General features: G+C 37.9%; 1 protein-coding gene across 1 annotated transcript in view; it reads right to left on the bottom strand.

Annotated features, from left to right (window-relative positions):
• The window catches only part of TMPRSS15 (transmembrane serine protease 15), a 59,204-nt gene that overhangs the window by 9,803 nt on the left and 35,577 nt on the right, over nt 1–13,824 (bottom strand). The window contains 4 exon segments of the mRNA XM_063341098.1: nt 4,827–4,959; nt 7,606–7,716; nt 12,612–12,743; nt 13,218–13,343. Coding sequence (XP_063197168.1) covers nt 4,827–4,959; nt 7,606–7,716; nt 12,612–12,743; nt 13,218–13,343 — 502 coding nt within the window.

Below are 13,824 nucleotides of genomic sequence, written 5' to 3'. Positions count from 1 at the left end.
ATTTAAATAGCAGTAAATTATCAATTTCTGATTTTCTGTGCCACAATGAAGGGTTTGCAATACCAATTCTTAAACGTATGGAGCTAAATCTTAGTATGCAAAACAGAACAGTAACAACTGAACGTCAGAATATCAGTTTTGCTTTTTCGAGGAGGGGTAATTACGTTGATACTATACTTCTGTGCCTAGAGAAGAAATGAAACTATATTTCATGTAAATTTACTATTTTCATGGTAAAGTGCCAACCCCGGTAGGCAGAGTCAAATTCTACAATAAGGACCAGCCTAATCATTGAGTGACGATAAGTGCAAATGTGTGTAAAAGGCACTAAATTGTTTCTTGAAAAAGTTAGTGAGCAGGGGCTTTTACCAATGTAAAAAATGAACGTGCTACCAAGAAAAGCTTAGAGTATATACGTTTATGAATATTACTGGCTTACATTTTCCATGGTGCATTATACCAGGAAACTTCAACTGAATGCACTTGTGTTCTACTAGATTACTGTAACAGACCCTGTAATAGGGCAAACAGGATAAATCTTCCAAGCCAAAGCTCCCACCAACCTCATAATACTTGTGAAGATCTCTAATCTCACCTCAGCATCTTTTTCTTGGTCTTTTTCAGCAAAGACTGAGCAAACTATTTCCCACTCTTCTGCCTTTTTTTTTTTTTTTTTTTTTTTTTTAAAAAAAATGCTGAAATTTCTGGATTACAGTTTGGAACTTCTCTGAGATTCTCTGTCACCACAGAGGCTTTATTAAGTTTCCCCAGCTTTTTGAAATAAACTCTTAAGCCCTTTTTTGAGAAAACCTTTGATAATTTCATTTGGTTTCTAAGTGCGCTGAAGCTTTATGAGTGACTGCAAAAATCAATCTGCTACTCTTTTAATTAACTTATTGGTAAATGATGAGGGTTAAGCATTTCTGTAAGTATAAGAAATCACACGCTTTTCCTGGAGATAAGTCAGTTCAGTAACAAAAATATAGTTTTTTCTGTGGGTCCAGAAATGCAGTGTCACAGCTTTTTAATTTCTGTTAATGGAATTAATCTTTTAGAAATTTCACAGGTTATTACAAAAATGGCCCTTAAGAGGCTAACCTAGGTGTTTAGTAACCCTCATTCCATTCAAAATGCTCACTAGGCAAAATTTGCAGAAAAAGCCTCAGAAGTTTCTTACACAGAGATCTAGAGAGATATCTGTGCAGTAAATTCTTCAGATATTATTGGTCCTCATGTACCTGAATACTCTATGGATCACTATGATTTCAGTCTCTAACTCTGTCTCAGATGTGCTCAATAACAACAAGCAGTAGCAAATGTTGGGCAAGATTCAGATGATGTGGTACCGTGCTGAAAAAAATATTCAGAATAAGTATAGAAGTGCAATTGTCTGATAGCTATAATTCTTTTCCCTGTTAAAAAAAAAAAAAAAAACACAACAAAACAACACAATAAACCCAACACGTTTCTTATTTGAAGAAAATATGTTCACGCATTTTGTAATTCATTGTTTAGTTCTCAGGCTGTGGGATGTTTTCTTTTTGTTTAATTTGTGTTTGAGTCACAGGGCAGTGTTTCTGTTTCATCCGCTGATTTTCTGACAGTTAGAAAAACAATTAATGAAGAATAGCAGCAAATTACAAATACCAAACACTGTCTTTGGCATAAAAAAGCTTTGTTCACATGCAAATTCATACGAAGAGCTGCTGTTTTCTAAATGCTTGTGCGCACACAATTTTTTATATGAAAATTTGCAAACGATAAATAAAAGTAACCCCTCTGTACTTTCTGGATTTGAAATGAAGCTTCTTAAGCAATGGGTTTAAGCCAATCTTACTAAGCAGTGTCTGATCCTAAGTGAAGCTTAGAACTTGTCCTAGCTTGCGACTTCTGCAGCTTTCAGGTCAAAATGTACATTATTACTTGGTGACAACCGACATGAAATTAAGTCTATTGTCAAGTTTTTAGGACTGTCCTAATTCTGGTCCTCAATGGTGCAAACACAGCCTGAACACACTGAGAACCAGGTTCTTTCTTACATCCAGCACATGACCCTCATTGGCTCTACAGCAGAGTACGATATATACTATCTGTTTATTATCCTAGTTTATCCATCAGAATAAAAATTCTTTGTGCATAAATTTTGTGGGATTTTGGCCACCCCTTTCAGGCCATATGTTATATTCTCAACACACTGGAGAACCTGGGTCTGACAGTCAAAGACAGGATTTTTCTGAGGTGTCTCCAGAAGCAGAGATGTAGCTACTACTGACCATTCGTAAGTGGGGAGGATGAAAACCTGAAAATCTCAAACAAGACCTTGTATTCCATTGAACTCATTTCCTTCTCAAGAATTTTGCGAGTTCTTGAAGAAAATAGGCTGCAGGGTTGAGAGCAAGTCCTAAACTCTCAGTGCTTGTTGGACTTTTGGGTATGGCAAAAATTGCAAGGTCCATCCCCATTCCTAGGTACAATTCAGTAGAGACCCAGCTGTCTCTGGTCCCAGAGAAACAAGCACGTTTCACACCAGACTAGTAGAATCATAGAATCATAGAATACCAGGTTGGAAGAGACCTCAGGGACCATCTCGTCCAACCTTAAATTGTGAAAGAATGACGAAAAGCTCAACGAATGATTTTGTTGGTTCAAGGAAAAGCAATGCTAACAATACTCAGATTTTAACAGTGTTGTCAGATGCACGTAGTTACAAGCACAAACTGAGCACAGGATCTTGCTCTGGTTTCTGAAGAGCATCAATTTGTGCAGCTTGCACTCCAGATTCATTAAGAATATTTGTAAATGTAAGCTATATTTTGTAGATGAACACATAGGCAGATTCGCTTCCTGTTTGGCACACGTCACAAATGCAACAGCCACATATTTGAAAAATGGAGGCAAAAGGATTCATGCGTGTGATTTATTAGAATCCATGTGGAATGCTGCACTTTCTAGCCCAGCTACATAAATAATCAGGATATTCTGCAGGACTCCTATCATTTCAGTCCTTTCCATAAATTAAACAGTAAATGAGACCAGCAAATGCATAAGCAATTAAAAGCAAAAGTAAATTGTCCTAGATGAACCTTAGCCTCTTTCTCTAATAAAGCATGATTCTAGGTAATTATTCAGTATAGAAGCATGAGCTATAGCCTACTCAAGACCTGTTATTAAAAACATTCATTTAGTTACAAATATGGTGCTGCTTATTGACAAATATGCTGCTACGGGGGGATTTGTGGAAAGCAGAAATATCATGCTGCTTATAGGAATTATATACAGATATATATATGAAAATTTTATTTTATTCTATTCTGTAGGATCAGTAACAGCAAGAGCACCCAGGATATGAGAATGTGATGTAATTTAGATTTTAAAAATACTTTTTCTTGACAATGGGAATATGTAATAAACTGGGAAATGAAATTAAAAAGAAATAACTAGGAAACTTAAAAGGGACTTTTTAAACAAGTATATCTGACTAGTTTATAGAAACAAATTGAAACACGGAATGTTATGGAGACAAAAGCATAAGTAATTTTTAAAAGGTAATAGAAAGTACCATTGAAGACAAAGTTCACTGAAGCATATCAAATAAAAAAATGTAAATTAAACCAATAGACCACAAAATGACCAGTGTCCAGCAGTTATAGAGGGAAAAGAGATGGAGGAGGGGGAGAAAGAATCAGAGAAAGAAGACTACTGGCCACTGTAAAGGACAACGTATTTGACTAGAAGAACATTTAGTCATAGTTTGTATGTTCTTGTACGCATAAGTAAATGAGATAACTACGTACAGAAATTATAATCAGGATTTGTGCCTGCAGGTGTCTGATATTTACATAAATGCAGTACCTACCTGAAGGGAAAAAAGTAAAAAAACAAACCAGCACACATTCATCCAATTATTAAAAATATTTTAAAATAACACTTGGATATTTTTCTAAGTCCTCCTAACTCTGGAATTTCTACAATTAATTTATCAGAAGGGCATTTGCAGGCATCTTGCTTTGGTCAGAGACCAACATTAATGAATTGCAAGCTTAGAATTTAATTTGATTATTACTTGAAGGAGTGACATTCCCTAAAAACCTCAGCACTGTAGGAAAGCTATTTATTATTCAGTGGATGGCAGTGAAGTTGCATACAGTGTAAGCAAGGCCATCATTTAGGCCATAAATTTTACCATAGATTGAAAAATACAACACTTATGCACTCAGCCCTCCCCACCCCTTCCCTGGAAATTCTGCTCAACAGTGACTGGAGCCAAGCCTATTTTTTCAGTCACACACTGCCCTTCTCCCTCCCCCCTCTAAATATACCCCAAGAGAAATATAGTTTCCTCTCCCAACAGCTCAGGTCTAATGAGAGGTAAGAAAGATATTGGGAGACCAGTAGCAGAATACCCAGGTGATTATCTTGAATTTACTTGAAATGAACATTAGTATGATAGCAGAGCAGCCAAGGCTGCTGTTTGCTCCAGTTTTAGTCTTGAGCCATCCTCATAAAAGTGAAGACACAAATGGTGACATAAAGTGATAAAAGACTAATACCTCCAGATGAGTCTCCCAATGTTCTCCAATATATATCCTCATGCCTCATCTGCCATATTCAGAGCCATAAATCTTGTAATGAATGCCATCAAAACAGGGTTTGCAACAGTTACTTACAAACTTGTTGGCACATCAAGCACTTTACCTGCCACAGAAATATACGTTTGCCCTTTTTTTGGATGGTAAACACACCAGTAAAATGATAAGAAAACAGCGACGTACAGACTCAACAAACCTGTAAACTAGTTACAAGGACAATGAATATTTTTAACTCACCCTAGCCCCAGCAGCTGGCAAACAGTGTCTGAAATCTCTTCATCCCAATCATTTTCACACGCCAGGTGCCACGTCTTCCCAATCCTGGCCTGCACCAGCCCTTCGGTGCTTAGAGAACCATTAAGCAATCTCACTGTAGACCAAAATGGACAGAAGCATTTTAGATAGGTGGTAAACCACCCTTGCCCCTGCCCAAAGAGAACAGAAATGTAATATAAACAGATCTATTATTGCCAGCAAAAATAAAAAAAAAGAAGTTAAAATACATTACAACAGTAATAAACTCTGCATCTCCAGGATGTTGTGTTCCCACAGGATGGAAATGTTATTGTTATCTCCTATATTTCTGCTGCAGGTGAGTTTCATACCCTGTATTTTACAAACGTCTCATGCATAGACAATAAACAGTACACTTTCCATCAACTCTAACCAATGTTTTTTCTTAGCCAGCATTATGCAATTTCCACATACCATGTGAAGCTTTAGCTATACGATCCTCAGTAACACGGATTAGAAATAAGGTTAAAACCAGAGCTGACAGAAATATTGCATTTTCCAGTTCCAATGGCCATGAGAATTTTCACTGTTTTCATTGAAGCTTTTGTTACACACATAAATAATAAAAGCTCAGTGAAAAGTAATCTTTCTATCAAAACTTTTCCCAAACAACATATTCAGAAACTCCTTAAGTTTTTGGTGAAAAAATCTTATGTTATTGGCACAGTGACTATGGAAGTTGGACCACAAGGTTTAAGGAGGTCAACAGAATCCCATATACATCTCAGGAGCTACAGCTACATTTCAGGCAGATGACATTTATGGCCAGCATGAAGTAAGGAAAGCCATAAAACGCATTTGAAATGTACTGGTTGCCAAAACAATTTTAAAAAAAAATCATAGTTGTCCAGAAAAACTTTTTCAACCAAAATGTGGAAAAATAAGTATACCCCTTATAATAAAAAAAAAAAAAATCAGAATTTTAGGAATGCCTCTTTGACACTCAGAGTGCATGAATGGAAGAAGTGACATACAGTGATCAATTAATGGTAAAATTCAGTCATGAAAAATTTTTGAACAGCCCTGAAAAATCTCAGAGTTTCTTGCGCTGTGAGATTTCTCGAGATTACTTTTTACACCTCTCTTCTCTTCTACTTGAACTACAATTCCTTTTCCTTTCTCCTTATCAGATCCACGTTGTTCTCCAAATACATTGTTGGTAAGGAATAAAAGAGTCATTGAGCACTCAACAGCTGTTTAATTCAAATGTCATATATTTTAGAATTCTGCAAAGGAAGAGACATCCTATGACTTTTCTTTGTAGTGCCTGGGAAGTTTCAGAAGTTGAAGTGTTTGAAAATGACAGTTTGCCTAGTTCAAATTGTCACTTCTGATAAGAAACTGAAATTGGTTTCAGGAAAAAGAGCAAGATTTTTGGGCACCGAAAAGACTCAATGTGAGTATGTCTAATTGAATTTTCATTTTATCTTAAGGCTTAGATTGATTCAGCCAATGTTTGGATTAAATTGGTTTTTGGAAACAATTCTCCCAGTCCTTTAATGTGAGGTAATTTTTTATGAAGTAATAGGCAGTCTATGGCAAAATAAATCTTTGGGAAAATGTACATCATTTTAATGTAGGTGTTGGTTACCTTGTTCAGATCTTTAGCAACGGCTAGAAAAATCCTTTCAAGTCCTCTTTGCTTAAGAAGAAGCTGAAGTGAATGTTATTCCATGCATTTTAAAGACAGAATATGTTTGCAACAAAATAGCTAGTTGCACTAATGCAAAGAGTGAATATGTGCCTTTAGACATATTTATAAGTATACACATATTTGCATATATATATGAAAAAAATATATATCTGCATGTAAAAGATGCTGAAATCAATGAGAACTGTCAGCATACATCCAAAGACATATCTGATCCTCAGCAGTCCTCTTTAAAACACAGGAAGATGATGTTGTACTGAGCTTAAAATCCTGCTTTTAACTCTTCCATTAGTGCTCCACAATAGATTATCAGCACAACACTTTGTCATAAACAGCAATTTAATTTCTGTGCTGGGCCCAACATGATTTCAACATTAGTTTTACATTTAAATTATTGTTTAGAGAATGCTATTTCCACATTGTGTGAAATGAAGCCATAAACTGTACACCTACGTTTTGGAAAGAACCATTTTACCAGAGGACTAAGCAATAGCAGCTGTTGGTTTCCGTGTTGCAGGAACGTGCACAACCACTATGAGCAACAGATGCTGCTTTTGCAGCTGTGCCATCCCTTCACCCTATAGCAATGGAGTCCAGGCAGGCTGGAGGGCGCCATATGCTGCAGTTTGGCTTCACGCCCACAAGACTACCCAGGAATTTCCGTCGAGAAGACTTTTATTCTCTACCCTACACTGCAGAATTTATACTACTTTGAAACTGAAATTAATTACAGAAAAAAGTGATAGAATTTGTGAATATGAAATGGATGCAGAAGGAAAACGTGTAATGAGTTTTCATTTAATATTGAGGCCATTATAAGCAACCAGCATTTTAAGAAGAGAGAAAGTTCCTACCTTTTCTGGAGATCTTCACCAGCTTACAGACACTATCTCAGAAAAGTGACTTTGCTTTTTTGGCCCTGACAAACCCAACGAGATACTGCTGTGTAAATTGGCATGGCCTGCATGCAGCTGCAGTAATTTATGCTAGCTGAAGTTTTGTGGCTGTTTTCTGAGGTAATTCCTACCAAATATGCATGTGGTCCTGATCTTTGTATAAAGGAAACCTTACCACACTTTGCTTCATCAGAGCCATCTTCACACTGAGGTAGGTTGTCACAAAGGTTATGTAATGGTATACACTCCCCGCTACCACACTGATGCTCATTAATTGCACATGCTCCTGAAGGAAAATAGGAAAGGAAAATTAATCTATGATTATGAAGAAGGTTGATGTTCACTGGAGATCATACAGTTGACCTGAAAGAAAAACTGAGTGGAGAATATGCAGAACCTTCCTTTCCCCTTTTTCCTTTTTTTTCCTTTTTCCTTTTTCCTTTTTCCTTTCCTTTCCTTTCCTTTCCATCTCTTTTTCAAAGTAAAGACGATTTTCAGATAAATAGAAGTTAATTAGATGAAATATTCTATAAGCATCTGGGAGAAGCCTCACAATAGCTAGCCCTTATTCTCGTGGGGGACTTCAATTTACCAGATGTCTGCTGAAAATACAACACAGCAGAGAGGAAACAGTCTAGGAGGTTCCGGGAGTGTGTGGAAGATAACTTTCTGACACAGCTGGTGAGTGAGCCAACCAGGGAAGGTGCCCCGCTGGACCTATTGTTTCTGAACAGAGAAGTGGGTGATGTGTTGGTTGGAGGCCATCTTGGGCATAGTGATCATGAAAAGATAGAGTTTTCAATTCTTGGAGAAGTAAGGGGGGTTGTGTGTCAGCAGAACAGCTACTTTGGACTTCTGAAGGGAAGACTTTGGCCTGTTTAGGAGGCTGACAAAATCTCTTGGGAGGCAGTTCTGAAAGGCAAAGGAGTCCAGGAAAGCTGGACATTCTTCAAGAAGGAAATCTTAAAGGCTCAGGAGCAGGCTGTCCCCATGTGCTGGCAGGTAAGAAGACCGGCCTGGCTGAACAGAACTTTGGCTGGAACTCAGGAAAAAAAAAGAGCGTTTATGATCTTGGGAAGAAGGGGCAGGCTACTCAGGAGGACTACAAGGATGTCGTGATGTTATGCAGGGAGAAAATCAGAAGGGCCAAATCATAACTAGAACTTAATCTGGCTTCTGTCATAAAAGACAATAAAAAAAAGTCTCTATAAATACACTAACAACAAAAGGAGGACTAAGGAGAACCTCCATCCTTTATTGGATGTGGGGGGAAACATAGTGACAAAGGATGAGGAAAAGGCTGGGGTACTTAATGCTTTTGTTTGCCTCAGTCTTTAATAATAAGACCATTTTTTTTCCGGTGTACCCAACCCCCTGAGCTGGAAGACAGGGATGGGGAGCAGAATGAAGCCCCCATGATCCAAGGGGAAATGGTTAGCAACCTGCTACAACACTTAGACACACACAAGTCTATGAGGTCAAATGGGATCCACCAAAGGGTACTGAGGGAGCTGGTGAAAGTGCTCACCAAGACACTTTCAACTATTTATCAGCAGTCCTGGCTAACCAAGGAGGTCCCGGTTGACTGCAAGTTAGCAAATGTGGCGCCCATCTACCAGAAGGAGGATTCAGGGAAGAAAAGGCCTGTCAGTCTGACCTCAGTGCCCAGGAAGCTTATGGAGCAGATCATCTTGAGTGCCGTCATGCAGCACATACAGGACAACCAGATGATCATGCCCAGTCAGCATGGGTTTATGAAAGGCAGGTCCTGCTTGACAAACCTGATCTCCTTCTATGACAAAGTGACCCGCTTGGTGGATGAGGGAAAGGCTGTGGATGTTGTCTACCTCGACTTTAGTAAAGCCTTTGACACTGTTTCCCACAGCATTCTCCTAGAGAAACTGGCTTGGATGGGTGTACTCTTCGCCCATTTAAAAACCGTCTGGATGTCCAGGCCCAAAGAGTTGTGGTGAATGGAGTTAAATCCAGACAGTGGCTGGTCACAAGCGGTGTTCCCCAGGGCTCAATATTAGACCCAGTTCTGTTTAATATCTTTATCAATGACTTGGATGAGGGGATCGAGTGCACCCTCAGTAAGTTTGCAGGCAACACCAAGTTGGGCGGGAGTGTTGATTTGCTTGAGGGTAGGAAGGATTTGCAGAGGGATGTGCACAGGCTGGATTGATGGGCCAAGGCCAATGGTATGAGGTTCAACAAGGCCAAGTGATGGGTCCTGCACTTGAGTCACAACAACCCCATGCAACGCTACAGGCTTGGGGAAGAGTGGCTGGGGAGCTGCCCGGTAGATAAGTACCTGAGAGTGTTGGTCAGCAGCCAGCTGACTATGAGCCAGCAGTGTGCCCAGGTGGCCAAGAAGGCCAATAGCATCCTGGCCTGTATTAGAAATAGTGTGGCCAGCAGGACTAGGGAAGTGATCATCCCCCTGTACTCAGCACTGGTGAGGCTGCACCTCAAGTACTGTGTTGAGTTTTGGGCCCCTCACTACAAGAAAGTCATTGAGGTGCTGGAGCGTGTCCAAAGAAGAACAATGAAGCTGGTGAGGGTTCTAGAGTACATGTCTTCTGAGGAGCAGCCGAAGGAACTGGGCTGGTTTAGCCTGGAGAAAAGGAGGCTGAGGGGAGACTTTATTGCTCTCTACAGCTACCTGAAAGGGTGTAGCGAGGTGGGGGTCGGTCTCTTCTCCCAAGTAACAAGTGATAGAACAAGAAGACATGGCTTCAAGTTGCTCTATGGGAGGTTTAGTTTGGATATTAGGAAAATATTTTTTTACCAAAAGGGCTATCAAGCGTTGGAACAGGCTGCCTGGGGAAGTGCTGTAGTCACCAGCCCTGGAGGTATTTAAAAGATGTGTGTATGTGGTGCTTAGAGACATTGTAGAATGGTGGATTTGGCAGTGCTAGGTTAACGACTGGACTCGGTGATCTTAACGGTCTTTTCCCATGTAAACAATTCTATGATTCTAAGAATATGGTATTATACCTATTATACCTTGTAGTTCCTGTTATAGTTAGCATTGCTCAGTTACTAGCGTTCTTCTGTTACATGTAATAAACCTTGGATTGATGACAAATCCTCATCAAATCCTGTCAAAAGTGACTAACAATTTCAAGTTTCAGATGTTCAGCACCTTCACAAAAGTATGTCAAGTCAAACAAGTAAAGAGGCATTGAAAGCTAAGAGTCTCCTTTCGAAAGCCGTAAGGGAGTAAAGGTGGAAAAGAGAAAAATAACAGAAATGAATGAGGAAAGCATTCACAAAAGAAGGATTAAGCTACTTCAGTATCAGTTATGTAACAAAAGCAGATCAGATAGAGAATAAATATAAAGTCGTAACTCCTATGGATAAAGTGTATCTTTAATGGCACTATTCTATATATTTACAGGAAATATACAGTCATAAAATTAAGTGCTATTGAAAAATTGTTTATTTTCTTTATTTTACCTTCCTGGATTTAATAATTGAAACATTTAATTATGGAGAAGTTTTAGGTAAGCAAAATAATTGCTTTGCTTCTTTATTTTTAATAGTCATATAAAATGACTCATTCATCAATTGGTATGGGCTGTTGTACGATATGGAAGCAAAAGAATATGGTTTATAAAAGGCCTGAATCAGATTTTCACACATTCAGTGTCCATAACTGGTAACAGATTTTTCACAGAACTCAGTTGTCACTTAGGTTTTTTATTATATTGCATGCTGCCAAAAAGTACTTCTTTTCAAAGTGTGCTTCCTTTTAAAAAACTCAGTATTTCATGGAAGAATAAAGTACAAAGAAAAATCTGCTTTTCTTGTAAAATTAATTTATTTTCTGACAATCCTTTTATCCTTGGGCCTGCATGCTAATGATATTACTCTGTCCTTTGGCTGCAAAGATCATGAATAAGCATAATTCTTTCACAAATGGAACCTTTTAAATATATTTAACCAGAACTGGCAATGGCCGCTTTAAGAACTCTGCCTTGCTAAGCTTAATTTTTATTTTACAACAAAATATGGACAAAGCTGTCTCAGCAAAGATGCTGAACCAGCTAAAATGAAAGGCATAGTGTTGCTGGACAGAAGAAATGTGATAGAGAAGGCAAGAAGCAGCAAAATGGTCAAATGTCCATATAAACCTACCTCTCAGTGTTGATTTTACAAAGGCAAATCAATGGTTAAGATTTTTTTAAAGATTAAGAAAATTGATGTTATTATTACTGTTAGTCTATAAAAAAGCTGCAGCTAGCTAAACATGCTGGGAGACACATGTATTTTATGATATTTAAAGTAAGAAAAAGAGTGTAGATTCCTGTTGATTTTCTGTTCGTGCAAATGAGTGGTACTTCACACATCTCTGAATACATACTGCTTTTTCTTTCTCTTCTTTTCTGCTGTCAGACTTCCACAGAAGTAACACAAAATGTCTAATTAGTTCTGTCAAGATTTGGCCTAGAGCTGGTGTAAGTATTTGTACTGGTAAGCATATTGCTGTTCCATGTACTTTACCATTTGGCTCCATTTCTTGTGTTTTTGGAGAGCTGATTGCTGAATTACTCAAACGAGAGATAAGACTAATTGCAATTCCCAACAAAAGGTGTCTTTCAGAAGGGGACTGGCTGGGACCAGAAACACTGCTGTCCAAATATTTGGAAGACTAACTAACTCTTCCCAGATCCTTCACATGCTAAGGACCAAATTTTTAAAGATTCAAGAAGCAGCGTATTGCAAATATTAATTAGAGTTATCATATACATTTCTCTCTTCTAGTGGATATGATTGATAATAAATAATTTACAAATACATTTAAACACACATTAATGACACCCTGAAATGAGTCACAAAGGGATGTTCTTTCCTGGGGCTTGTATAGGGAATAGTTCATATTTGCCCTCTTAACATTCGAATAGTTTTTGGTCAAAATACTGAGGCAAAATTCACACATCACATAGAGTTGCAGATGATACAGACATTGGTCCAATCACACTAAAGCAAAAAACCCATCACTTTTCATGCTAAAAAACCATAAAGTACAGATGGATAATTGCTAGGCTTTTCCTCTTTAACTTTTTCACACATCTGTTGATAAAGGGCTAAGAGTCACCTTCCACACTCCCAACTTTTCTCAAACGTATTTGACCAGTGGTATAATTTTTTAAATACAAGGGTTCATATGCTTACCTAGATGGTAGCCAGTAGTAAAATTTGCAAGAAATCCCTTCTTTGTTGCAGACTTGTCCGTAATGAGGATTACTGTCATCTGGTTTGTTGTAGAGAAGACATCTGGCAATGGGTCTTGTCCTGTATAGACAGCTATTTGCCAGGAGAACACGAATACATTTAAGCTATTGTGTTCTTAGGTATTTCAAAGTGTTTTGGGTTCAAAAGCAAATCCTGCTACCACATGAATACAGTTATTCCCCCAAACCTAACTACTATCAGACTGCAGTGATCAAAGCTCAACCCCAAATTTGACACATCAGTATAGAAAAATAAGATTCAACTAAGAGATTATGCTTCTGTTTGTCTACGTACATGAGCAGTCTTATTTATTGAGAAGCTAATTTCATTTGGATTGCACAGAAAGCTGAGTGTATGCAAACATTTGGAAAATGGGATGTCACATACAGTATGCTTTCTCAAGTTTTCCTCCTAATTTCTGAGACCCAAAATACGTGAAGAAATGTAGAATGAAATTAGAGAGAATTAATTTCCTTTATATTATATCCATCCATTTGCTTCAGCTGTCTGATTACATTCATTTTAGTACCCAATGCTGTTACTTGCCCAAAAGTAAGGAATTTGGTCCTCTGCCATCTCTGACTTCAACTACATCATGAATATTTTCCAGATCAAAAACCTGAAAATGAAGTTGAATGTTTTTTCCCTTTTCAGCATTTAAGTACCACATACCTAGAAAATAATAATACACACAAAAATTACTTTTTCAGTTGTTACATTTACTGTGTCATTTTCATGTTGAAAAATCTCTGCTAAACTAGTAAGAATCACCCAAGAGACTAGAAGTCTAAATCTTATCTTTAAAAGCAACTTATGCTGTCAAGATCCAAAATTCAATTGACTCTCATTCTCTAAAACACACGTGAAAACTGGATTTAGGCTCCTAAGACATACACACATGCATTTTTTTACCATTCATGACAACTATGAGTTTCCCTAAAGTAGCGAAGCTAATTCTTTTGTAACTGCAAAAAATGTGGCAGTCTTGTCACTTGTCTTATTTGATAGTAAGATAATTTTTATAATCAGTTACAGAAGCCTATCTTTCAAGTTAGATGTCTTTTGAGAGAAGTACTTGCTTCTGTTTAGCCTACACTTTATCACACTTGATCTATCTACGTGTGGATACTATGGAAATCTTGTAAAGATGTAA

Source organism: Chroicocephalus ridibundus, chromosome 1, assembly GCF_963924245.1.
Source record: "Chroicocephalus ridibundus chromosome 1, bChrRid1.1, whole genome shotgun sequence".
Lineage (NCBI taxonomy): Eukaryota > Metazoa > Chordata > Aves > Charadriiformes > Laridae > Chroicocephalus > Chroicocephalus ridibundus.
The sequence above is the reverse complement of the archived record's forward strand: the minus strand, read 5'-3'. Positions and strand labels throughout refer to the sequence as shown.